The sequence below is a fragment of the Zalophus californianus genome, chromosome 1 (genome assembly GCF_009762305.2).
Source record: "Zalophus californianus isolate mZalCal1 chromosome 1, mZalCal1.pri.v2, whole genome shotgun sequence".
In the NCBI taxonomy this organism is placed as follows: Eukaryota; Metazoa; Chordata; class Mammalia; order Carnivora; family Otariidae; genus Zalophus; species Zalophus californianus.
The window spans coordinates 90,002,480-90,030,169 of NC_045595.1; the positions used below are offsets into that span (position 1 = coordinate 90,002,480).

The window sequence follows — 27,690 nt, forward strand, 5'->3', positions numbered from 1 at the left end:
TGCTTTTCCTCAGCTGCAATGATGAGCTAATAATACTACCTGTCTCATCAGGGTGTTCTGGGAATTAAATATATCAGGACAGGCTTAGCCCTTCAAGCAGTGCATGATATATAGGAAGCACCTCATACATTAAATTAGCCATTTCTCTCTTCACCAGCTCCCTACTTGCCTTTGCCATATGCAGATATCATGCCCAATATGCACTATGGGCAGCCAACCAAATAAACAGACGGAGGAGGACCTTTCCTTTCCTTGGGCCCTGGGATCGTGTACGCATTGGAATTCTAGGTAGGAGGAGACCTTCCTGCAACATCTGGACACCCATCGGTCTGTGGGTTTCCACCCCCTACACTTGTCCATTTTCTGAGATGCTTTAAAATTCAGTTCCACATTTAAAGCATATCAAACTGAATTTTAGTTTTAGTCTCTCTCACATATTTGGAATTAGAGCCTCCAGAGGCTATTATGCAAATCTATGCAAATGATATGTAAAGAAGCGATAGCCCCAGATTGTGGGGAGAAGAGTGAGCAGGCCAACACAAAGGGACTTGAATGAAAATTTGCATCTGTTAGGGGAGGCCCAGGTTGAAGGCACAGTTATTAGGACAGTATGTGCCCTTCCATTCAGTTATTAACCTTTTATGCCAAGGAGAAGAGGTAAAGTCACGTAGGATTTCCTTAGTGAAGGTGACAGTGGAGGTTGAAGGAGGTGTTTGTGCAGTGCAACATCATAACAATTTTTATGATGCAAATGAAAAGTTGCTTTGAAATAGTGGCTGTGGTCCAGGCTGTGTCCCCAACCTGCTGTGTGTTCTTGGACAAGTCACTTTGCTCCTTCCATTGCCCCCTCTCTGAAATGAGGGAATTTGATTAAGTTACCACGACAGACCCTCTCACTGTGACAACTAAATGTCATCCTCCAAATGAAAACTTTTGGCACCCAAATGGCAATACCCATTCATTGTATCAAACAAAGGTTTACTCTGAAGTCTAAAGAAGGGCTGAGTGGTAATTTAACAGCCTTCCTAGAGGGAAAAATAACTTCACAGGATACTGATAACTTAAAAAAAGGGGAGGGGGGCAACAGAGGCAAACATTTATTTACACTGTAAATCTTAGAGCAAGAAGGGTTGTAGTCATATATTTCCCAGCCGGGAGGATTTTAGGCCCTGGAATGCTCCTGGTGAGAAAGTCAGGAGAATTTCTTTCCCTGAGTATTTTAAAGACTAGGATGTGTTAACCCCTCTGCCTCTAGAGTGCTGCCAAAGTTCTTCTGGAGGCCAGGGTGGCTCCTCTCCCACCTGTCTCTCGGATCATTCAGGGTCTCTGTAAGCTTCGTGCTGCCCTGGCGCTGCAGCCAAAAGATTGCCATGTCCTTGGTCTCCGGGGTCTGATCGTCTCTAACACATCTGGTGTTCTACCCCAGGAATCCGCTGGGCCCTTAACTGTAACTCCAACTGCTGCAGCAGCCTCCAGCTGGGCACAGGCCTACCCTGACAGCCCCTCTGCCCAGGGCTTCTCTGACTAAGCCACATTGGCCATGGGCCTCATGCAGGAGTGAGGAGTATAGAGGAACAAGCACCAGTGGAGTAGCCCTGAGCCAGTGGAGATGGGAGTGATGTAGGAAATGTTGGGGTTCGGAGCCAACAGGCAAAAAAGAATTCTTGAGACATCTTTGAAGCAAAAGGTGATTTTATGAAAGCATGGGGACAGGATCCGCGGGCAGGAAGAGCTGCCCTGGGGTCGTGATGGGTGACTGATTATATACTTTCAAGTTGAGAGGGGGTTAGGGACAGCACAAGCCTCCAGGGTATTTGGGAAGCAAGGTGTCCAAGATCCTAAAGGGGCTAGCCAGTGGTAGGAAAAGGTCATTTATTACTGTTTAGAAAAAACTCAGTCATGAGACCCTTCAGATGTATATCAGTGGGCCGTATGCTTGGGGGATGATTGCTAACTTGTATCTTGGGGGATAGAGACAAAGGAAGTTTCCAAAGGAATTTTTACCTGTTAGAGAAGACTTACAGGATCCTGGGAGGTCGGGATAAAATTGCCTCTTGCCCTTAGCGAAGTATTAACATCGAGGCAGCTGAGTTCCTAGAGGAATGTCACTGCCTGTTTCAAGGATTTGTCAATAGGCTATAAGTAGTAAGGAAATTTAATTTTTCTTCTGCCTTTGTTTCCCACATCAGGAATTGCTGGGTGAGTGCTCCTCTCACACAGTTTGAGGTGCAGTCTACTCAGCCCCTCAGAGGTCCCCAGCAAATATGAGTTGCTCATCCTGATCAACTCACAACCTGCCCTCAGATTGATTTTCTCTATTTGACTCATCTCAGACCCCCATGGTTGTCCCCTCAGATCACTTCGCAAAATACACTACCTGCACACAACTCTGCCTGTCCTTTTTCTGAGGGATCTCTAATGTAAGACACCTGTCTTAGCTCGGGCTACCATAACAAAGTACCACAGGCGGGGGGCGGAGCAAGATGGCAGAGGAGTAGGAGACCTGGATTTCGTCTGGTCTCAGGAATTCAGCTGAATAGGGATCAAACCATTCTGAACACCTACGAACTCAACAGGAGATCGAAGATAAGAAGAGTAACAACACTCTGAACAGAAAAGCGACCACTTTCTGGAAGGTAGGACGTGCGGAGAAGTGAATCCGAGGCGATATTCGGGAGGATAGACGGCGGGGGAGGGGGCCTCCATCGGCCACTTCTGGCAAGTGATAGAGCCGCGGAGCACAAAATCGGAACTTTTAGAAGTTGGCTCCGCTGAGGGACATCGCTCCAGTGGCTAAGCGGGGGCTGGAATCCTCCCGGGACAGTGTGGTCTCAGGACCCTCGGGGTCACAGAAAGACCGGGGGTGCCTGAGAGCTCCCAGGTATCGGAGCGGGGGAAGCCGGCTGCAGAGACGGAGCCGAGGGGCGGGCTCTCAGCTCGGGGTGGCCATAAACTGTGATCCACGGCCCAGTCCGGCCACTGCTCCTCCAGCAGGGACCCAACAAGCGGCAGAGCCGGGGAGACTCCCCTTTCTCCCCCGGGAGGAGCGGCACAGGAACGCACCGCAGGGATCTGCTGGGTTTGGAGACTCCACACGGGGTCGGGGTGTCAGACATAGAAACGCTTGATCACAGGCCAGGTGAGCACGGAGTGCGGCCGGAGACCGGGGAGACGGAAGTGACTGCTTTTCTCTGGGGGCGCACTGAGGAGTGGGGCCCCCGAGTTCTCAGCTCCTCCGGGCGGAGATTGGGAGGCCACCATTTTCACCCTGGTCCTCCAAAGCTGTACCGAGAGCTTGCAGGGAACAAAAGCTCCTGAGAGCAAACCGGAGCAGCTTGCTTAGCCCGGATTCACAAGGACGGGGCAATTCCGCCTCCGGCAAAGACATTTGGGAACCACGGCAACAGGCCCCTCCCCCAGAAGATCAGCACGAACAGCCAGCAAGCCAAGACCAAGTTTACCGATCAAGGAGAACGGGAGATCTCCAGCACTAGGGGAATACTGCACATAGAATTCATGGCTTTTTTTACCATAATTCATTAGTTTTTCAAAGTTAATTTTTTTAACTGTTTTTTTTTTGAATTTTTCTTTTTCAACCAACATCTTATCAATCCCTTTTTTAAAAAAACATTTTTTATTTTTCATTTTTAGAGTCATATTTTTATCCCTTCATAGTAGTTACCCTTATTTTTGGCATATATATATAAGTTGTTCTCTCTTTAAAATTTTGAGATACAATTTCTTCTAACAGATCAAAATATACCCTAAATCACTAATGTATGGCTTTGTTCTATTCTCCTGCCTGATCACATTCTCTCCCTTTGTTTTTCTTTTTTTTCTTTTTTCTTTTTCATTTTAAATCTTCTTTCTTTTTAAAAACAACTTCTTATCAATTCCTTTTATAAAATCTTTCATAATTTTCATCTTTACAGTCATCTGCCATCCCTTCATTGTATCAACCCTTATTTTGTACATATATAAGTCTTTCTTCCTTTAAAATTTTAGCAGGCACTTTCTTTTAACAGACCAAAATATGCTGAAAAGCTAGTGTGTGGCACTGATCTATGCACTAGCCTGATCATATTTGATCATATTCTGGTTTTTTTTTTTGTTTTGTTCTGTTTTTGTTTGTTTTTATCTTTATCTTTTTCCTTTTTTTTTTCTCTTCTTTCTTTCCCTTTCTTGTCCCCTGGTTTTCAGGTCTTTTCTGATTTGTATAGAGTATATTTGCTGGAGACGTTGTTAACCTGTTAGCATTCTGTTCTCTCATTCATCTGTTCTCCTCTGGACAAAATGACAAGACGAAAAAATCACCTCAGCAAAAAGAACAAGAGGTAGTACCGTCTGCCAGGGACCTACTCAATACGGACATTAGTACGATGTCAGACCTAGAGTTCAGAATCATGACTTTAAAGATACTAGCTGGGCTTGAAAAAAGTGTGGAAGTTATTAGAGAAACCCTTTCTGGAGAAATAAAAGAACTAAAATCTAATCAAGTCGAAATCAAAAAAGGCTATTAACGAGGTGCAATCAAAAATGGGGGCACTAACTGCTAGGATAAATGAGGCAGAAGAGAGAATCAGCAATATAGAAGACCAAATGATGGAAAATAAAGAGGCTGAGAAAAAGAGAGATAAACAACTACAGGATCACGAGGGCAGAATTCGAGAGATAAGCAATACAATAAAATGAAACAACATTAGAATAATTGGATCCCAGAAGAAGAAGAAAGAGAGAGAGGGGCAGAAGGTATATTGGAGCAAATAATAGCAGAGAACTTCCCTAATGTGGGGAAGGAAACAGGCATCAAAATCCAGGAGGCACAGAGAACCCCTCTCAAAACCAATAAAAATAGGTCAACACCCCAACATCTAATAGTAAAACTTACGAGTCTCAGAGACAAAGAGAAAATCCTGAAAGCAGCTTGGGAGAAGAGATATGTAACCTACAATGGTAGAAACATTAGATTGGCAACAGACCTATCCACAGAGACCTGGCAGGCCAGAAAGGACTGGCATGATATCTTCAGAGCACTAAATGAGAAAAATATGCAGCCAAGAATACTATATCCAGCTAGGCTATCATTGAAAATAGAAGGAGAGATAAAAAGCTTCCAGGACAAACAAAACCTAAAGGAATTTGCAAACACAAAACCAGCCCTGCAAGAAATATTGAAAGAGGTCCTCTAAGCAAAAAGAGAGCCTAAAAGCAGCATAGATCAGAAAGGAACACAGATAATATACAGTCACAGTCACCTTACAGGCAATACAATGGCACTAAATTCATACCTTTCAATAGTTACCCTGAATGTAAATGGGCTCAATGCCCCAATCAAAAGACACAGGCTATCAGATTGGATTAAAAACAAGACCCATCAATATGCTGTCTGCAAGAGACTCATTTTAGACCCAAAGACATCCCCAGATTGAAAGTGAGGGGGTGGAAAACCATTTACCATGCTAATGGACACCAAAGGAAAGCTGGGGTGGCAATCCTTTGGTGTCCGTTATCAGACAAATTAGATTTTAAACCAAAGACTGTAATAAGAGATGAGGAAGGACACTATATCCTACTTAAAGGGTCTATGCAACAAGAAGATCTAACAATTGTAAATATCTATGCCCCGAACATGAGAGCAGCCAATTATATTAGGCAATTAATAACAAAAGCGAAGAAACACATTGACAGCAATACAATAATAGTGGGGGACTTTAACACCCCCCTGACTGAAATGGACAGATCATCTAAGCAAAAGATCAACAAGGAAATAAAGACTTTAAATGACACACTGGACCAAATGGACTTCACAGACATATTCAGAACATTCCATCCCAAAGCAACGGAATACACCTTCTTCTCTAGTGCCCATGGAACATTCTCCAGAATTGATCACATCCTAGGTCACAAATCAGGTCTCAACCGGTACCAAAAGACTGGGATTATTCCCTGCACATTTTCAGACCACAATGCTTTGAAACTAGAACTCAATCACAAGAGGCCAGTCGGAAAGAACTCAGATACATGGAGGCTAAAGAGCATCCTACTAAAGAATGAATTGGTCAACCAGGAAATTAAAGAAGAATTAAAAACATTCATGGAAACCAATGAAAATGAAAACACAACTGTTCAAAATCTTTGGGATGCAGCAAAGGCAGTCCTGAGAGGAAAGTATATAGCAATACAAGCCTTTCTCAAGAAACAAGAAAGGTCTCAAATACACAACCTAACCCTACACCTAAAGGAGCTGGAGAAACAACAGCAAATAAAGCCTAAACCCAGCAGGAGAAGAGAAATAATAAAGATCAGAGCAGAAATCAATGAAACAGAAACCAAAAGAACAGTAGAACAGATCAACGAAACAAGGAGATGGTTCTTTGAAAGAATTAACAGATTGATAAACCCCTGGCCAGACTTATCAAAAAGCAAAGAGAAATGACCCAAATCAACAAAATCATGAATGAAAGAGGAGAGATCACAACCAACACCAAAGAAATACAAACAATTCTAAGAACATATTATGAGCAACTCTATGCCAGGAAATTAGATAACCTGGAAGAAATGGGTGCATTCCTAGAGATGTATCAACTACCAAAATTGAACCAGGAAGAAATAGAAAACCTGAACAGACCTATAACCACTAAGGAAATTGAAGCAGTCATCAAAAATCTCCCAAGAAACAAAAGCCCAGGGCCAGATGGCTTCCCAGGGGAATTCTATCAGACATTTAAAGAAGAATTAATACCTATTCTCCTGAAAGTGTTCCAAAAAATAGAAATGGAGGAAAACTTCCAAACTCATTTTATGAGGCTAGCATTACCTTGATCCCAAAACCAGACAAAGACCCCATCAAAAGGAGAACTACAGAGCAATATCCTTGATGAACATGGATGCAAAAATTCTCACCAAAATACTAGCCAATAGGGTCCAGCAGTACATCAAAAGGATTATTCACCATGACCAAGTGGGATTTATCCCTGGGCTGCAAGGCTGGTTCAACATCCGCAAATCAATCAACGTGATACAATACATTAACAAAAGAAAGAACAAGAATCATATGATCCTCTCAATAGATGCAGAAAAAGCATTTGACAAAGTACAGCATCCTTTCTTGATCAAAACTCTTCAGAGTATAGGGTTAGAGGGTACATACCTCAATATCATAAAAGCCATCTATGAAAAGCCTACAGCGAATATCATTCTCAATGGGGAAAAGCTGAGAGCTTTTCCCCTAAGGTCAGGAACGCGGCAGGGATGTCCACTCTCACCACTGCTATTCCACATAGTATTAGAAGTCCTAGCCACAGCAATCAGACAACAAAAAGAAATCAAAGGCATCCAAATCGGCAGAGAGGAAGTCAAACTCTCACTCTTTGCAGATGATATGATACTTTATGTGGAAAACCCAAAAGACTCCACCCCAAAACTGCTAGAACTCACACAGCAATTCCGTCAAGTAGCAGGCTATAAAATCAATGCACAGAAATCAGTGGCATTCCTATACACCAACAACAAGACAGAAGAGAGACAAATCAAGGAGTCGATCCCATTTACAATTGCATCCAAAACCATAAGATACCTAGGAATAAATTTAACCAAAGAGGCAAAGGATCTGTACTCAGAAAACTATAAAATTACTCATGAAAGAAATTGAAGAAGACACAAAGAAATGGAAAAACGTTCCATGCTCATGGATTGGAAGAACAAACATTGTGAAGATGTCAGTGCTACCTAGAGCAATCTACACATTCAATGCAATCCCCATCAAAATACCATCCACTTTTTTCAAAGAAATGGAACAAATAATCCTAAAAATTTGTATGGAATCAGAAGAGACCCCCGAATAGCCAGAGGAATCTTGAAAAAGAAAAGCAAAGCTGGCGGCATCCCAATTCTGGACTTCCAGCTCTATTACGAAGCTGTCATGATCAAGACAGTATGGTACTGGCACAAAAACAGACACATCAATCAATGGAACAGAATTGAGAGCCCAGAAACGGACCCTCAACTCTATGGTCAACTCATCTTTGACAAAGCAGGAATGAATGTCCCATGGAAAAAAGTCTCTTCAACAAATGGTGTTGGGAAAATTGGACAGCCACATGCAGAAGAATGAAACTGGACTATTTCCTTACACCACACACAAAAATAGACTCCAAATGGTTGAAAGACCTAAAGGTGAGACAGGAGTCCATCAAAATCCTAAAGGAGAACACAGGCAGCAACCTCTTCGACCTCAGCCGCAGCAACTTCTTCCTAGAAACATCGCCAAAGGCACGGGAAGCCAGGGCAAAAATGAACTATTGGGATTTCATCAAGATAAAAAGCTTTTGCACAGCAAAAGAAACAGTCCACAAAACCAAAAGACAACTGACAGAATGGGAGAAAATATTTGCAAATGACATATCAAATAAAGGGCTAGTATCCAAAATCTATAAAGAACTTCTCAAACTCAACACCCAAAGAACAAATAATCCAATCAAGAAATGGACAGAAGACATGAACAGACATTTTTCCAAAGAAGACATCCAAATGGCCAACAGACCCACGAAAAAGTGTTCAACATCGCTCGGCATCAGGGAAAGCCAAATCAAAACCTCCATGAGATACCACCTCACACCCATCAGAATGGCTAAACTTAAGTCAGGAAACGACAGATGCTGGCGGGGATGTGGAGAAAGGGGAACCCTCCTACACTGTTGGTGGGAATGCAAGCTGGTGCAGCCACTCTGGGAAATAGTATGGAGGTTCCTCAAACAGTTGAAAATAGAGCTACCATACGATCCAGCCATTGCACTACTGGGTATTTACCCCAAAGATACAAATGTAGGGATCTGAAGGGGTACGTGCACCCCAATGTTTATAGCAGCATGTCCACAATAGCCAAACTGTGGAAAGAGCCAAGATGTCCATCGACAGATGAATGGATAAAGAAGAGGTGGTATATATACACAATGGAATATTATGCAGCCATCAAAAGGAATGAGATCTTGCCATTTGCAACGACGTGGATGGAACTGGAGGGTGTTATGCTGAGTGAAATAAGTCAATCAGAGAAAGACATGTATCATATGACTTCACTGATATGAGGAATTCTTAATCTCAGGAAACTGAGGGTTGCTGGAGTGGTGGGGGGTGGGAGGGATGGGGTGGCTGGATGATAAATATTGGGGAGGGTATGTGCTATGGTGAGCGCTGTGAATTGTACAAGACTGATGAATCACGGATCTGTACTTCTGAAACAAATAATGCAATATATGTTAAGAAAAAAAAAAGAAGATAGCGAGAAGGGAAGAATGAAGGGGAGTAAGTTGGAGGGGGAGACGAACCATGAGAGACGATGGACTCTGAGAAACAAACTGAGGGTTCTAGAGGGGAGGGGGTGGGGGGATGGGTTAGCCTGGTGATGGGTATTAAGAGGGCACGTTCTGCATGGAGGACCGGTGTGTTATGCACAAACAATGAATCATGGAACCCTACATCAAAAACTAATGATGTAATATGTGGTGATTAACATAACAATAAAAATTATTTAAAAAAAAAACAAAAACAAAGTACCACAGGCTGGGGTGCTTGAACAACAGAAATTTATTTTCCCACAGTTCTGGAGGCTACAAGACCAAGATCAAGTTGCTAACAGGACTGGTTTCTGATGAGACCTCTCCCTTTGACTTGAAGATGGCCACCTTCTCACCGTGTCCTCACGTGGCCTCTCCTCTGTGTGCACGCATCTCTGGTATCACTCTTATGTGTCTTAATCTCCTCTTCTTATAAAGACACCAGTCAGATTAGGGACCACCCTAATGGCTTCATTTTAACTTAATAACCTCTTTAAAGGCCCCCATTGCCAAATACGATGACATTCTGAGGTGCTAGGGGTTAGAGCTTCAACAAATGAATTTGGGGGACACACAATTCAATCTTTTAACACTTATACTGAACCAAGGGACTCATGAGCAAAACAGAGGCTTATAGAGAATGTCCCTCAAAACATCAGAGATCCAGACTCCAGCCCTAAGAAGAGATTGCCTCTGTGGTGTTCGGCTGCAAGAGAAGGGGTTGGAATAACCTTGAACCAGTCAGAGCATCGTGGCACAGCAACTTCCTGTCCTCTTTCTCCTCCTGCATCATTGGTGGTGGTTGATCAGGCGAAGCATGAATTTTAGGTACAGCTCGGTTTCATATACTGCAGCTATGGTGGGACTTGAAACACATTCGTCAATCTACCTGAGATCTCAGTTTCCTTCCCTGTCGAGTGGTTGTGAGGATTAAATCCAGCGTGAAAGACTGGGCCAGAGCAGGTGCTCAGAAAACAGTTTCTAGGGTTGACTTGAATAAGCAGAGCTTACTGTTAATATGTGGTTTAGATCACCAAAAAAAGTTTGGAAAAAATAGGCGGCTTAGGGCAAATTGTTGGGCCTAGAGACTGCGTGTGCTACATTCTGTTCAATCTCCTGTCCCTTGGCCTCCCTCCACCCACTAATTTAGAAGTGCAAGGTGAGGGGAGCTGGTGCATGCTCAGACCCCACCCCACACCTAGGTCAGAGGTGGCTTCAGTGGTGATCCTGGGCCTGTTTCAAAGGCAGGCCAGGAGATGCTCTCCCCTTCTTTGTTTCGAAACCTCACCAGGGCCCCTGCCTTCCTCTGTCAGCAACTTCGCTGACCATCCCAGATATGTAGAAATCACTGCCAGGACCTCTGCTCTGGCCATTCACTGCTTGAATCTGGTGGGGGAGGGAGGCTCCCAGAGAGTTACGAGATAGAGGACAGATCTCTCCCATTGTCTGGGTGGCTAGCAGAGCTGAAGGAAGGGCATGAAAGTAACCAGGAAGGAGTACATAAGAAAAAGGAGGCGTTCACAGGTCAGAATCAGGCCTTAGAAGTCGATCAGGCCACTCCTCAGCAGTGGAAAACAGTTCTTCCCAGCCCATGTGTTGCGCCGGGGTGGCCAGTTTTCCAGTTTATAATCTGAACAGATCCTATGTCTCACATTTATACGAGATGTGTTATTTGTAAAGTTTGGCACATGCTATTATGATTAATAAATCCACATATATTTAGAAGTATTTTTAAATGTGCAGGTTTTTGTCCTTGTGCATTTCTCAATGAACTAAAGCATACCGCTCAAAAGAGGTCCTCCTACTCAAAAGGCTGGGCATCACCAGTGATTTTCCACAGAGAGTTCAGCCATATGAGTGCCACAGGGAAAGCAGTTAACATTAATGACAACCATAAAACCAGCTGGCGTTCATGGAGTGCATCTTCTCTCCCAGGCTCTCTGCTAAGTGCTATATGCACACCAGATCTGGTCACCCTCTGGACCCCTGTCCCCTTTGGCCAATCACTATCCTATGGCACGGAGATGTCTCTGCCTTGTTTTAGGATTGTTTGTGCACTTGTGTGAGCTCCCTCAGAGCCAGAGACTGCCCTGTTCATTTTTGTGCCCTCCAGTGTCAAGGAGAGGACAGAGACCCTCCTTACTTGTCCAGTGAATGGGACTGAATAAACAGAGGTCTGACCATTTGTGCCTCTGTCCAGTCCATAAATGGAATATTCAGGAAGGGCAGAAGAGTTGGTCAGCTCTGCCCATGTAAGCCTTGCACATTTGACTCAAGCTGGCTCACACAGAGCCGCCAGCCTGCCTTTGACCAACCTGGCCTTGACCACTCCCTGGCCGCAGGGGGCAGCAGACACTCGGAGGCTATAATCCTTCCCACACCCAGCCCAGCCTGTTCCGAGGAAGCTGCTCTTGGGCGTCAGGGGGGCAGTGTGGACCTCCGGAATGCTCCCAATGTTCCTTTTGTTCCCAGAGCGCCATAGGTTCATGGGTAAGGAAGGTCCAGGCTCTGAGCAACTCCCCAGGTATTTCACCTCTTCTCTCTGTCTTCCTCTCAAGGCTTCCTCCTGATCTTGGCACTGACCGAAGCACTGGTATTTGCCACCCAGGAACCATCTCCCAGAGAATCTCTTCAGGTCCTCCCCTCAGGCACCACCCCAGGCACCATGGTGACAGCATCCCTCAGCTCTACCAGACACTCTTCCGTGGCAACTGCCCCCACTTCTGTGGTCTCACTGACCCCGCAGCCCGATGGACCCTCCTCACAGACTGCAGCTCCCATGGCAATGACAGCGCCCCATCCAGATGGACACCCTCCTACAAACACCATCTCTACCATCATGGCGACAGCAACCACCCCACAGTCTGAAGGCCCCCTGACCACAGGACCCCTTCCTGCTGCCATGGCAACCACATCCTCCCACTCAGAGGGCCATCCCCAGGGGGAGGCTGCGCCCACCATCCTGCTGACAAAGCCAACGGGACCCACCAGCCGTCCCACCACAGCACCCACCCGGGCTACCACACGCAGGTCTCCTAGGCCCCCAGGCTCTTCCCGAAAGGGGGCCAACAGTTCATCACGCTCTGTCCTGCCTGCACCCAGTGGCCACTCTGGGAGGAAGGAAGGCCAGCGGGGACGAAATCAGAGCTCTACACACCTGGGGCAGAAGCGGCCCCTGGGGAAAATCTTTCAGATCTACAAAGGCAACTTTACAGGGTCTATAGAACCTGACTCCTCCACCCTCACTCCCAGGAACCCACTCTGGGGTTATTCTTCCTTGCCACAGCCCCAGACAGTGGCCACAACCATGGCACCCAGCAGGACCTCGTGGGCACCACCCACCACCCCCCTGGTGCCTGCAGAGGACAAGCCAGGCCTTAGCAGAGCAGATCAGGGGGGTGGTTCCACAGTCACCAGCCAAGGAGGGGAGCCGGACACCACTGTAGCCTCAGGTGCCCCTGCCAGTCCACAACCTGCCCCAGTGCCTTCTCAGCGCCCCCACGGTGACCCCACAGGATGGCCCCAGCCACAGTGACTCCTGGATTACTGTCACCCCTGACATCAACAGACCTCCATCTACCAGCTCTGGGGTCTTCCCAGCCACCGCGGGGCCCACCCAGGCTGCCTTCAATGCCAGTGTCTCAGCCCCTTCCAAGGGGACTCCTCAGGGAACATCTTCAACCTCGCAGGCCCCAGCCCACCCCACCGGGGGCTCAGAAAGCACTGTTTCCCAGGCCAAGGAGGAGGCTACAGCCACCCCCACCATGACCAACAGGGTGCCCAGTCCTTTCTCCACAGTGGTGTCCACAGCCACAGGAAACTTCCTCAACCGCCTAGTCCCTGCCGGGACCTGGAAGCCTGGAACAGCAGGGAATATATCCCACGTGGCAGAAGGGGACAAACCCCAGCACAGAGCCACCATCTGCCTGAGCAAGATGGACATCGCCTGGGTGATCCTGGCCATCAGCGTGCCCATCTCCTCCTGCTGTAAGTGCCTCACCCTCTCCTCACTCCTCCCCTTTTCCCTCCTCTCCCTTTATCACATCAACTTGTCTGTCCCCAGAGTTCCTTTGCCCCAGACCTGGGAAGTTCCTACCAAGTAGGCTGCAAAACTTTCCAGAATTATAGGAAACCAGGTGGCAGGACAAGAATCATGGGTTATCCCTACCCCTAGTCCTCAGCTCTGCCAGGCCATGGCTCAGATGCCCACTCATCATAAAGACAGAGCTCCCAGAAGTGGGGGAGAGCCTTCCAAGTAGTCCCGTCCAGCTCTGAATTGCGCAGAAACACCAAGCTGGAGAAGTGCCATGGCTCACCCAGGAGCCCAAAGTTAAGTGAGAGATAGGCCTGGGATGGAAGGTCACCGTCTTCCTGCCCAGTGCTCTTGTCATGACACCACCCTGCCACCCTCAGCCTCAAGGGCAGCCTGCTAATAGCTGTAGTGACATGGCGCCAAGACCCTGTAGGTGAACACTGGCACTTCTAACAGACATCCTTCAAGTAGCAGAGCCCTCACCTTCCTCTCCCACTTCACATCCATCTTTCTGCCTGTCTTTCCTCCCCTCCCTCATCTATTCTCCTTCTGCTCTTTCTCTCTTTCTCCAAAAAAGGAGAGGGGGCTTTGATCTTGCAGGAATTTCTATTAGCCTTAACAAAAGCAGCAGTTCCTATAGCTAAATTGAGAGCTTGAGAGAGTTACGTGTGAATTTAGCTATTCTCCTCCCCAGTTTTATTTGTTCATGGATGGTGTGAGCTGGATGCAGTGTGGACCTCATCATTGCTTCCACTGGTACTGGTGGAGAAGGGCTCTCCCCAGGCCACCAGCACCTCCTTGCTGCTGCCTGTCACTCCTTTAATGAGAATTTGAGAGATCCTTCTCCCTGATGTCTCCATAAAGAACCTGCTGTAATCACTCAGAACCTTAGGGCTTCCTTTATGTCTTCCCGATGTACTTGATCCTAGATTCTTAGAGTTTCTCTAATAACCTCACAAAAATCCTCACTAATTTTAGCTTCCCCCACCCCTACACAGTTATCATCTGGCCTCCTTCTGAACCCTTCCATGGGTGAGAAACCCCCCGTGCTCCTCAGTCATTGGACAGCCCATTCTCCTTTGACTCCCTCAGGTTGTTTAGCCAGCTTTCATGGAAGCCTGACGTTTGTCTCTGTAATTTCTACTCTATGGTCCTAAGCCCTCTGAAACCACAAAAAAAAAAACGGTCTATCTACCAACTCCTGAAACATTTGAAATGGTACTCAGAGACAGGTTTTCCTTTTCTAAGCTGCTCATCCCTATTCCTTTCAAGTCTCTTTATAGGGCCGCCTTGCCCGGGCCCTACCCCATCATCTGCCACTCTGGATGACCACAAGTTTATCCCTGCTCTCCCAGAAGGGAGCATAGCATTCCACATGCCCAGCCATGGCAGAGGAGAGCAGATGGTGGTTCCTTTGTTCTGGACACTTCAGTCAGACTCAGGAAGCCAACACTGGTATCAGCTCTGTTGGTTGTACTAGCTGTCACATCACACCATAGGCTCATCCTGATCTCAAGAGGAATGAGTCCCCAGAAACTTTCCACAGAGGAGGCTGTTAAGCCAGCTCTCCCAGCCCTTCCTCATGCCATGGGTCATTTGAACATTAGTGTAGGAGGTATATACCTTTAACAGAGCATAATTTCTTTTTTTAAAAAATTTTTTATTGTTATGTTAATCACCATACATTACATCATTAGTTTTTGATGCAGTGTTCCATGATTCATTGTTTGTGCATAACACCCAGTGCTCCACACAGAACGTGCCCCCTTTAATACCCATCACCAGGCTAACCCATCCCCCCACCCCCCTCCCCTCTAGAACCCTCAGTTTGTTTTTCAGAGTCCATCGTCTCTCATGGTTCGTCTCCCCCTCCGATTTACTCCCCTTCATTCTTCCCCTCCTGCTATCTTCTTCTTCTTTTTTCTTTTCTTAACATATATTGCATTATTTGTTTCAGAGGTACATATCTGTGATTCAACAGTCTTGCACAATTCACAGCGCTCACCATAGCACATACCCTCCCCAGTGTCTATCACCCAGCCACCCCATCCCTCCCACCCACCCCCCCACTCCAGCAACCCTCAGTTTGTTTCCTGAGATTAAGAATTCCTCATATCAGCGAGGTCATATGATACATGTCTTTCACTGATTGACTTATTTCACTAACAGCATAATTTCTGCTTGGTGTTGTACCAACAAGATCTTTTTTTTTTAATTTAATTTATTTTATTATGTTATGTTAGCCACCATACAATACATCATTAGTTTTTGATGTAGTGATCCATGACCAACAAGATCTTTTTAAATCTAGATTCTGGCAAAAGCCACCTCTGCCAGCTTTTTGTTTCTTTCTAGTTGATAAGCAAAGCAAACTTTCCATGTCAAAAGTAGGCAGCCTACTTCTGCTCAAGGACCCAATTCAGGAAAAGTGAACATGTTTGCAGGTTGCATATTTTATTCATTCATTAAGTGCTTTTTTCATTTATTGTCTCTCATGGAAGCCCACATGAACGCTTAAAACTGTGATTATCCACTTCTAAAAACAGAAGAATGATAATGAGAAAATGTAGCTCTGTGAGCTAAATAGTGGTCATATTTGAGAAGTAACCACATTAGAGACAGCTTTCTAATTTTCCATTCTTACGTGTCTCTCGAAGCTTTAGTTCCCATTATTTTTAATCAATCCATCCTCAAAACAGACTAGCCAGAGGAATAAAAAACATAAACATACTATGCAAGGAACATCCCTTATAGGTAGGGACTAAGTCACCAGGTGAATTGACTTGCCCAGGGTCCCAATCACATAAGTCAGCTCAGATCCAGTGGGTAGAATCTGTCTGATTCAACACAATATTTCCCAAGTGCGTGCCAAGCACTAGGGAATCAAGATATAAGATGTGATTGCCTCCCCCAGCTCCCAGAGCCCTCTCCCCACCTGGGCCTTTCTCTTTGCCTGAGCTGGACAGCACAGAGTAGATCTAGCCTCCGCCCCACAGGCCACACCCACCTGTTTTACAGTTCTAAAAAGACTTCTACAGCCCTTTTTGCCATGTGTGAGTTTGAAATTAGATCTTACTGCAAAGCCAGAAAACCTATGGGCTGCCTAAACCATGCATAATAATGTCAGCCAAGACAGAAGAACGAGGACACAGCCTGGAACTGTACCTAGAGAATGCTCCCCGGCACTCTGAAAGGAGCCTTCAGGTACTGGGATAGGACATACTACTTTGTAAAGGAACCTATGAACCCTTTGTTCAAAGTGGACTCTTGCAGCACCTTGGAACCACAGACTCTACATCCTTCAGCATCTGTCTTGCATTCCCACTGTCCACATGGGAGGACTCCCCAAAGCCCTCACTCGCCAAGATCCTGCCTTAGCCCTAGCTGCCCCCACATAGAGCTCCCTACCCTGCGTTATGGCCCCAACCCCCGGGGGGCCATCCTGTGGGGGCTCTGTGAAGGTCCTGATGCAAGGGACATCAAAAACAAAACAAAACAAAAAGATACTTGTCCAGCTTCAGAATACCGTGCTCTTTCAAAGCACAGATGCGTAAATATCCAGGCTGCTTTCATAGCCTAATCCCACTCCAGTCATCAGACAAGCAGACCTCTTCCAGCAGCTGCATTTATCCTAAAACTCACCCTACTGCCCTCCAAGAAAGGTCTTCTTTGCCAGTTTGCCATATATTTCAGGCAGTCTGGGTTAGTAGCAAAGTGCATGCATAGATTTCCTCACATCTGGCTTTTCAGACCAGCCCTGACCTTGTCCCTGCTTTCCTCCATCTACCAGAAACCAGACTTCAGGTGGCCAGGCTTGCTAGGCAGATGGTTGAATCCCCTGCTTCTGTTGGAAGCAAGGGGAGATCATAACAAATCTCAGGCCTGCCCAAGAAGGGCGGTCATCAGTTCCACCAGCCCTACCATATCTTGAGCCCCACCCAATCACCGGAAGGATATATGTGCGAGGACTGAGAAATGCTTTGTCTCCTGAGCCATGCCAGAGACAGCCACACAGGGTTCAGATGTGCTGAAAACCGAAACTGATTGGATCCGGGCCACATTTGGCTGGGGCAGAGGAACCACGTGGCTCTTGAGCTGGTCTCTGCTGCCACCATCAGGATGCAAAGAGCCCACCACCTCCTGTTAGAAACCCTCTGAGCCTGGCACTGAATTGGTCCTCGCCCACACCTGTCAGTGCTCTGGGCTTTCATCAGGAGGTCAGTTTTGTGGCTCTGCCAAGCTCCCTGGCTTCTCCTGCACATACCACATCCATTCTCAAGAATGTCTTCACCCTGCCTCCCTGAAAAAGATGAAAGGCTTTATGGGTGGTGAGAACAGTAACCAGGCCAGCTGCAGATGTTTTCAACACCAATCTAAGTTGAGCCTGGTGAAGCAGAGTAGCACCTCTTTCTGCCCCCAGATATGTGAGGGTCCATGCGCACTGCGCCCCAGAGCATTCTGGCTTCCTTCCAGACCTGCGGTTAATGCCATTAGATACATATATATATCTCTTACAGGCCCAAAATGACTTTGTAGTTATTACATAAGAAAACATGGGTCAGAGTTACTCTTTCCATGAAAAGAGTAGAATAAAATTGGAATGAGGAGGAAGTGTGACCAGGAGTGTGGAAGGGAGTATGTCTCCTTGGGGCTTATGAACTAACTGAAGCAAGGGGGTTGGGGAGTGGGCTCAGAGCCAGGCAGCGTTGGTCCAGGGGCTGTCACCTCAGCTGGACCAGGGTACCATGCTCTTACAACTCTTTTCTGTGCTTCCCAACCAGCACCCCCTGCTGGGAGCCTTCTAGTCCCAACCACCAAGATGGGGAGCCAGATAGCCCCCAAACCTGGTTTCTCCAGGCCTATAGCCTCATGTCCAGCCTGGGCTCCTTCCATATCCTGAGGCCTCCCTGAGCCTCCTTTCCCAACCCCCAAAGTAGGGAAGTGATTGTCCAGAGGCTGGGCTGGTCCCTCACGCTGGCACCACTGGACCAATCCTCCCTTCCAGGATTTCAGTTTTCTCATTTTCAAAATCAAGGAGCCAAACTGAAATATGTTACAACTACCTGTCTTCTAACTTTTTTTTTTTTTTTAACATTAAACCTGCATAAATCACTGGAGAAGAGGCCTGGTATGACAAAAAGGCTTGGCTCGTGGAATCAAATATGTCACAGCACCTCTCTTGCTGGCCACCTGTGGGGCTTGGGCACATTACTTAATCATTGGTCCTATACTCTGGTTTCTCTTTAGATTGTATAAATCTTTCGCCTTTTACTTAACCATTGGTCCAATGTCTTCTCACCTATAAAAACAGGACTAATATCCACTGTGTTAGCCCAGGGCCTTCAAGAGGCAGATGCCAGGGGCGCCTGGGTGGCTCAGTCGGTTAAGCATCTGACCCTTGATTTCAGCTCGGGTCGTGATCTTGGGGTCATGAGCTCGAGCCCTGCATTGGGCTCTGCACTGAGCATGCTGCCCACTTGGGATTCTCTCTCTCCTCCCTCTCCCCCTCCCCACTCACTCTCTCTCTCCCTCCCTCTCTCTTAAAAAAAAAAAAGGCAGTTGACAACATGGGCTTGTGTTTGCACAGAGTTGTGTCATTTACAAAGTGCTTCCCCATGCCTCAGATGTGTTCCCTGCAGTGTTCAGGGCAATATAAGACAACAAGCATCACCCTGAAGGTCACAGAGACCCAGGTCAAGTTTAATTAATTACCTGAGTGATCAAGATCAATTTTGTTAACTTCCATGAGCTTCATTTGCCTCTTTTGCAAAGAAGAAGAGTAATAGTACATTTCTCAGACAGCTACTTTGTGGGTTAAATCAGACCGAAAGTGCCTAGGTCAGTGCTGGGCATATATTGAGATTCCATAAGTCTGAACTGTACTTTTTCTTGGATGAAAGGTCAGGTCACCAAAATAATGAAAGTTCTAAATCACAGGTGGTCCCTTGGCCTTGAGCCACTCAGTAGTCAGTCATGTAGCCCAGTTTTTCTTGCTCTTACGGAGGGTACTGGAAGAACAAGAAGAAAACTCTCATTAAATAAGCACTGACTGTGCATCAGGCAGTGTGCTCAGCATTTTGCATTCATGATCTCTAGCTCTCATGACAGCCCTGTGAGTCCATAGTAGTCAAGTGTGATGAAGTGACTTACCTAATGTAACACGCAGCAGAGTCAGACTTGAACCCAGGCCTTTTGGGCTCCACGCCCAAGCTCTTTCTATGGCCAGGCCAGCTTCTATTGTAAATGAAAGGGCACTTGAGAAGTACTGGGAATTCCAGAGAGAAACAGTCAGGCCTAGAGCACTAACAACATTTGAGGGGGAGAAAGCTAGGAACAAAGTTCCCTGTTCCAACCCCCAGACCATCCTGTAACAGGGCTAGCCCTTCCCACGAGGCAAGGTCCTGGTCCCATGTCCCAAAGAGGCCCAGGCTCTGGAGCCAGGGGCATTGTGGGCTTGGGGGAGCACTGGACTGGGGGTGAGAGGACCTAGACTCTGCAACCTGTGCCAATGCAGGCTAGCAGCATTATGGCCTCTGTTTCAACCAGTTTGAATTCCCCCAGGCCATTTCATCACCCCAGTTCCAGGAGCAGGATAGAAGGGTGGTGACAATGAAGAATAAACATGCCAGAAAGGGGGGAATCTTGCCCCAGCCCAGCCATTCACAGACCTGTGACCTGTGGCAAGTCAGCTGCATGCTTTGGACCAGTCTTCTCATCTGTAAAATAAGGAGATGCCCTAAATCAGCAGATTTTCAGGCTGAGTTCTCCATCTCCCCCCTCCTCATCCCCATTCATCCTTCAATCACCTCCTTCTTTGGAAGGAAGGGAGTGAAGAAAAAAGGAGAACTTGAGTTTGGAAATTTTTCAAAATTTGAAAGTCTATACCAGCCAGTCTAAAATTTCTTTCAGCTCAAACATTCAGAAATGTCCTTTATATCTTTAAAACTTTTTTAAAGGTATCTAAAAAGTAATGAGCAAATTAGAAGTCTTTCTGATCAAAGCAGATTGGATCAGTAGAAACTTGCCCAATCTCTTGCCTTTGCCTGGAAGCCTTCTCAGGTTGAGGTGCCAGCAAGGCCAGCAGCTGAGAAGAGAGCTACAGAATTCCTGGTGTCATCCCACAGGGACTGAAGGAGTGGGCCCTGATGTCTCAGCCTGTATGGGTGCCAGCTTTTGCAGATACCCCACACCCTGGCAGGTTCAACCCCACCCCCCCACCCCCCTCCCACCCCCCCCCACCCCCCAATGCTGGCCAAATCCTCAGGCTGCTGTGGGCAGTGCTGGCACTCTGCTGCCCCCTGGTGGTCATTGCCATCACGGTGCTGGCCTCTGGACTGCTGGGTCTGGGGTCCCCTCTGCCCAGCTCAGATGGTCGGCACCTCTAAGATGTTGAGTGCAGCCCTGCCCACCCCTGGCCTGGAGTTTCAGCCACCTCACAGGCTGTGGTGATGGTAAGCCTGGCAGGGAGATGCCCAATCTTCATTTACTGGCTTCTCCCTGAGAAGGCAACTGTCATCCTTGTCAAAGTATCACCCATTGCACTATGTGAGCCTGGACAGGCCACCTTACCTCCCCAATCTCAGAAGCCTTCCCTCTTGGCAAACCGAAGCCCCTCTGTTCACACACCTGGTTGGTTAGCAACATCCAAATATACTCATTCCCTCCCTGGAGCCCTCAGAGAAAGTCTCAGAGATTGGACAGACGGGGTCACACATTAAGGTCACCTCAGGAAAGCCTTTCATGATCACCCTAAAGCATTCTCTCCCCAACTTCTCTCCACTGTCTCTCTCACTTCCCCCTATTTTATTTTCTTTGAACAATTATTGCTATCTGAATTTACCTTATATTCATTTTGTTTGTTATAGATCATGTGACCCCCTCTGTGCCCCTCCATACACAAACTAGGAGGGATGTTTATGACACAGGGCAGCCTTGTCTCTTTTTCACTCTCTCTCTCCTGGAACCTGGCCCAAAGTTGGCATTCGATGCATGTAGATAATTGTTGAACCAACAAACAAATTAACGAATGCGGTAAGTGGCTGAATATATGACCATCACAGACCCACCTGGAGACTTGCATCCGTCACTCAGCAATGCTGGCTCCTTGCTTGTCTCCCTCCCCATCTCTGACCTGGACTCTCTCTACAGCTGTCTTGCTGACAGTGTGCTGTTTGAGGAGGAAGAAAAAGACCGCCAACCCAGAGAACAACCTGAGCTACTGGAACAATGCCATCACCATGGACTACTTCAACAAGCATGCTGTGGAGTTACCAAGGGAGATCCAGTCCCTTGAAACCTCTGAGGTAATGAGCCCCAAACCAAGAGGTGCCTCTGGAAGGTCCGGCCCCACCACAGGGAATAGCACAGGCTCCAGAGTAAGCTGTGGAGCATCTGCTTGCTTCTTAGTGTCTTGCTCCTCAAAGGATGGTCCATAGACCAGTAGCAGCAGCACCCAGGAAACCAGTCCACACCCCAGCCCTACTGAATCAATCTGTATTTTAGCAAGAATTCCCAGGTGCTTTCTGTGCATGTTGAAGTTCAGGAAGCACTGTTCTTGGGACGCTGGGTTGCTGGAAACAATTCAATAAGTATTCGTTGAGAACCCATTTTGAGGCAGGCAGTCTCTGGGAATTGTGAAGATGAGAGCTTGCTCTCAGGGGGCCCAGATTCCAAGATGTGGTTAAGGTGTGAGCCCCAGGCACCATTCAAAAGCAAACACACTAGGGGAGGTACAAGAAGAGCTGCAGAGGGCTGTAGAAACCAAGAAGAAAGCCTTCGCGGGGGGTTAGGAAGGATAAATGGGTTTTGACAGGTGTTCCAGCAAAGGAAGTAACCCGAATAGAGGCGGAAATGTGGGCTACACACAGCACATCATGGGAGAACAGAATACATTGGGTCAGGAAGTGTTGCCCAAAATACTCATCCGGCCAGTGAGAGAGCTAGGCCGGTAGGAGACCGGGTGCTCCTTCTACTCTTACACGGAGGGTGAGGCAGAGGCCAGGGCACAGCAGGAAAGGGAGATTGATTAGGCGTGGGCCTGAATGGGTCTGAATGGAGTTTATACTTCAGTCTTGGTCATTGAAAGTTTTGAGCTTTGTGTGACCTAGTTTTAGAAAGATTGTGCTGATGGCCTGGTGAAGGTACTCTGTGTGTGATTAGTGAATGGATAGGAAGGAGAGGAAGGGTGGTTTAATGCATGAATGAATGGATGGAAGGACAGGCAGAAAGACAGATTCAAAATAAGTAGTCTAGCTGGAATGCAATCGAGATGGCCCAGGAGAAAGATGGCAGACATCTGAGTAAAAGCAGAGAGAACTGAGAAGAGTTCTTCTGGAGACAGTCCCTTTTTTCCCCCTGCGGACCCATCCCCCACCGCAGCCAGGGTGGGCTTTTATAAACATAAATGTGATCACATCACTCGCAGACTCAGAACCCTTCAGGAGCTTCTGATGCTCTTAAGTTCACAGTTCTGCAGGGCCTGTGAGGTGGACCTGGCCCAACTGTCCAGCCTCATGTCGTGCCACTCTCCGTCTCATCTCCTGAGCTCCAGCCGCACTGGATTTCTTTCCATATCTTTATGACACCAAGTCACATCCCATTCTAGGGCTGTGCAAGACTGTTCCTTCTGCTGGAATGTGTTCTGTCCCTCCCCAGCACTCCTTCACCCGTCATTCAGGCCCAGTCTGTCACTTCCTCAGAGAGGCCTTCCCTGACCTGCCAGGCTGGGTTCTGCTCTCCTACCATATGGTCTCAGCTCCTTATGCTTTTCCATCATGGCACTTACCAGAGTTGTAAGGATGTAGCTGCTGGCCTGGTATTAGTTTAATATTTCACTCCCCAACTAGAATACCCAGTTGCTTCCACATTGTGAAACCCAGAGGTCGGTTCTAAGCATATCTCTTACTCGATCTGCCAGCAGCATCAGCACCATCAGTCATTTCCTCCTCAGAAAGTTTCTCTGTCTTCACCCCATCCGGTCCTGGCTCTCCCCCACCTTTCAGCAGCTCCTTCCCAGTCTCCATCACTGACTCCCAGTCCTTTTGCCAGCCTCTCATCACTGCAGTGCCCGGGCTCAGTCTTCCCACTGCTTCTCTTCTCTCCCTACTTAGTTTCATGACTTTAAACACTATCTCTGCACCATTGACTTGCAATTTCCATCTCTGGCCTTGACATTTCCCCTGCATCCCAACTCATGTACCCAGCTACTGCCATGCATGTCTAATGGGCATCCAAATTCAATATGCCCAAGATTGAACTGTTGACTTCCCCTCCCCGCCCAAATACCCAGAAGTTCCCTGGTGTTTCTCATTACATAGATGGCACTGCCAGCCACCTTTTTCTCTCACACTCCACATCCAGTCTATCAATAGATCCTCTTGGTTCTTCCTACATAGGAGTACTTTTCACCACCTGCACTGCTGCCTCCCTGAAACCATGGATTGCTGCAGTAACTTCTGAAAACAATGTCTCTGCTACCATCTTGCCTCCGGTAGTGTGTCCTCCACACGGTACCCAGATGATATTCTCAAGGAAGGACTTCACGTCTGCCATGGCTCCCAGCCGTCAAGTGGCTCCTCTTCACACTTTGAATAAAATCCGGATTCCTTTTACCAGACCCTTCATAGGCTGGCCCCTGCCCACCTCCCTGGCCACCTCCTGCCAGACCTTCCATTGACTACACACTTGAGCCACACTGAGCTTTGGCTCTTCCTCAACACAGTCCTTCCAACAACACAAGATTGCTCTTGTACCTATGTAAGATGCTCTTTTCCTGGTTCCACCCCTCACTTCTTTTGGGTCTCTGTTCCAGTGCTGCCTCTTCAGGAAAGCTTTCCCCGACTTCTCTATACAGAGTAGAAGCCCACCCTCCACCCCCACGGTTTTCTGTCCTCTTTTCGGCTTTATTTTTCTTCAGAGCACTTCTCACCACCTGGTATTGCATCATTCTCTGTTGACTGGCCCGTTCTCTGTCTTTCCTACTAGAATATAAGCTGCCTGAGGGCAGAAGTTTGTTCTGCTCACTGCTCTATCCCTAGCACCTAGAACAGTGCCCAGAACATGGTAGGTACTTGGTAAATGTTTATCACATGAAGGAACCATAAGTTTTATTCACAATTGACCCATCACCCAGCCCAAAGCCTAACACACAGTGGACGCTCAATAAAAAGGTTGAACTGAAAGAGCAACAGACTTCATGAAAGCATTGACCTTATAAAGTATGGTCAGTATAAATCTTGCATAGCAAAATTAGCAACCACACTCACTGTGGTGAGCATTTCATAATGTACATAATTGTCAAATGACTATGTTGTACACCTGAAACCAATGTAATATTGTATGTCAACTACACTTCAATAAAAAATAAAAATGTTTTGGGGCACCTGGGTGGCTCAGTCGTTAAGTGTCTGCCTTCGGCTCAGGTCATGATCTCAGGGTCCTGGGATCGAGCCCCACATCGGGCTCCCAGCACCGCGGGAAGCCTGCTTCTCCCTCTCCCACTCCCCCTGTTTGTGTTCCCTCTCCCGCTGTCAATCTCTCTGTCAAATAAATAAATTTAAAAATCTTGAAAAAAAATTAAAATGTTTTAAAAAGTGTTCCTGAGAACTATTCTAGTGAGTGAAAAAATGAGTAAGTTGGCAAAGGGGCTAGCCACGTTTGAGTGTGGATTGTGAATCTCTGAACTCTAAATTTCTCATACTCTCTTTGCAAATTGGTAAATGAAAACCAAAAGCCCAAAGGACAGTGTCTGTGAGCTTACTATAGAAAAGGCTCTGCTTATGCAGCATCCCAGTTAGTCATTCCAGCCCAAAGCACTGGGGCTGCCATCGGACAAAAGCCAGAGGTTCTGGTAGAGCTGCCCCCTGCAGTCACCATCCCAGGTCAGGAGGTTACAGGAGAACCAGCAGCAGGAAGGTCAGTTTGGCTTCAGAATGAGTTTTATCACTGTTTCCCTCCCAGCAGGTCTGCTGCCCTCATTCTGCTTTATTTAGAGTAATGTTACAATTTGTTCCAAATCTCTGGGCACACGCAGGCCCTGCGGACCACCCATAGCGCGGTCATGTGGTCCCAGGGCGTTTGCCCTGCACTCCACAGCCTGGGGCTGCACTCACCGCCTGCCCTGTAGCTGCCAACTCTGGTGGCTGCCAAGTGCTTTGCCTAAGCAAGTTTCTCTGGTGCCCTGCTCCCCTTCTGGGTTGATGAAAGCAGCAGAACACAAATCCAGGCTGTACAGGCAAAATTGTGATGCCCAAAATGTGCCTGGAAATTTTTCCATACGTTTTTTCCCCCTCTTCCTTCCCTTCCTCCTCCTCTTCTTTTTTCTTTTTTCTTGTCTGAGTAACTTTCTCTTTTACACTGCAGGAAGTGTCCACATGGTTCATCCTTGGTGAACACTTGCTTTGTAAAAACTATAAAATGACATGCCAGATCTCAGCCTCCAAAATTTCCCTCCACAGCTCAACCCAAAGCCCAGTGGAGAAAGGGGATGCCCTGTTTTCCTTACTCAGAGGGCTGGCCCCTGTCCACCTCTCAGATGGGCACTCAGTCAATTCCAGACATTGAAGAAAATTTTTATCTTCTGAAAAGACATTTCACCAACAAATGGCCTTTCTTCCTTTCTCTCCTTATTATCCATAAGGCAATATGTACTCCTCAAAAATTATACATGTTTTCCTTAAAATAAACTTCAGAGAATTAATTGTTTCTTCTTCAAGTGAAGACAACTAAGCAAGTCTGTCTTAAAACAGTTCAACCTTGGGCGCCTGGGTGGCTCAGTCGTTAAGCATCTGCCTTCGGCTCAGGTCATGATCCCAGGGTTCTGGGATCGAGCCCCGCATCGGGCTCCCTGCTCTGCGGGAGGCCTGCTTCTCCCTCTCCCACTCCCCCTGCTTATGTTTCCTCTCTCACTATGTCTCTCTCTGTCAAATAAATAAAATCTTTAAAAAAAAATAAAAAAATAAAAAGGGGGAAAAAAAATAAAAAATAAAACAGTTCAACCTTGGCATATTACCGAGTCTTTGCCCTGAGGTAGCCTATAGGTTCTGAGACATCAGTTTTGTTTTTTTTTTTTAGAATTGGAACAAGCTATGACTTTTTTTTTTCCTCAAGTAATACCTAGGCCTGAGTCTGTACAGACGTTTAGTTGGACCACAAATGTTTGCAGTCCTTGTTAGTCGAGGCCAAAACCATTCAGACAATCTGATCAGTGAATTGCCTATCTCTAGGCTTTTTCATTTCTGAGGCTGTGTAGACAGACTGAATTTTTCACTTACCACCTACTGTCACGTAGAGATTCATATCTGTTCACCTCAGCACATCTAGTGCTACAAGAAATGGGGCAATAATTCTGACCAGGCTCTGGGGAGGACTCAGGAGGGGTAGGAATGAGCCCTTGAAGGCTCAGACAGGTGGGTGGTAGGAGAGGAAAGAGGTGAGAAGTGTAGGGTCTGAAAGTGCAGGCAGGAAAAGCCACCAGGTCTCCCAGAGATCTGTGAGAAAGAGGCAGGAAGGAGAGTCTGGGGCCCACACAGACCCAGTTTTGCCCACGAGGGCAGTGAGCCATGCGCTGTCTGTCGCACATGGCAAGGCCTCTCAGACTTCTACACGGAGAGCAATGTCATCTCTGGCAACCTGAGCTGGGAGTCATTCAGGGAGCAGGAAATCTTTTCCAGAAGCTGCTATAAAAATCTGAAAGCAGAGCAGAGAGGGCTCTGCAACCTCAGCATTGGCAGTGAGGGCGATGAAAATGTTTACGGAGCAATCCCATGTGGAAATGGATGTCCTCATGTGTATTTCTTTATGAATGGCCACCACCTGAACCCTCCGAGTACATACTATCTCCTCCCTCTCTCCTCCCAGGACCAGCTCTCGGAGCCCCGATCCCCAGCCAATGGCGACTACAGAGACACTGGGATGGTCCTCGTCAACCCCTTCTGCCAAGAAACACTGTTTGTGGGAAATGATCAAGTATCGGAGATCTAACCACAGCAGCCCTCCGCTTTGCTGTTCCCTACCTTTCATCTCTAAATTATAAATACACAAATATATATTATAAATATAATCTTTGTGTAACCCTGACTTAATAAGAAACATTTTCAGCTTTTTTTTTCCTAAGAATTGTCAACATCTTTTTATAAGTGTGGTTTAAAAAAAAAAAACTTTACAGAATGATCTGTGGCTTTATAAAAATAAAGGTATTTCTAAGCAAAGCAGTTGCATTGATTACTTCTCTTAATAACTGTCCTTGAGCATTTGGGGGTCCCAGCAGCCCCAGGCAGATGAAGGAAGAGACAGACCTCTGGAAGTGAAACGCTAAAATGGTCA

The 27,690-nt window shown here is 46.9% G+C and overlaps 1 protein-coding gene across 1 annotated transcript; it reads left to right on the forward strand.

Annotated features, from left to right (window-relative positions):
* Positions 1-2,621: 2,621 nt before the first annotated feature.
* TMEM108 (transmembrane protein 108) lies at positions 2,622-27,578 on the forward strand. Its single transcript, XM_027587880.2, is given in 6 exon segments — positions 2,622-2,636; positions 9,600-9,733; positions 11,894-12,843; positions 12,845-13,322; positions 21,517-21,671; positions 27,226-27,578. Coding segments are annotated over 5 exon segments (1,764 nt in total). The 5' UTR covers positions 2,622-2,636; positions 9,600-9,675; the 3' UTR covers positions 27,349-27,578.
* The last annotated feature ends 112 nt before the right edge of the window (positions 27,579-27,690 follow it).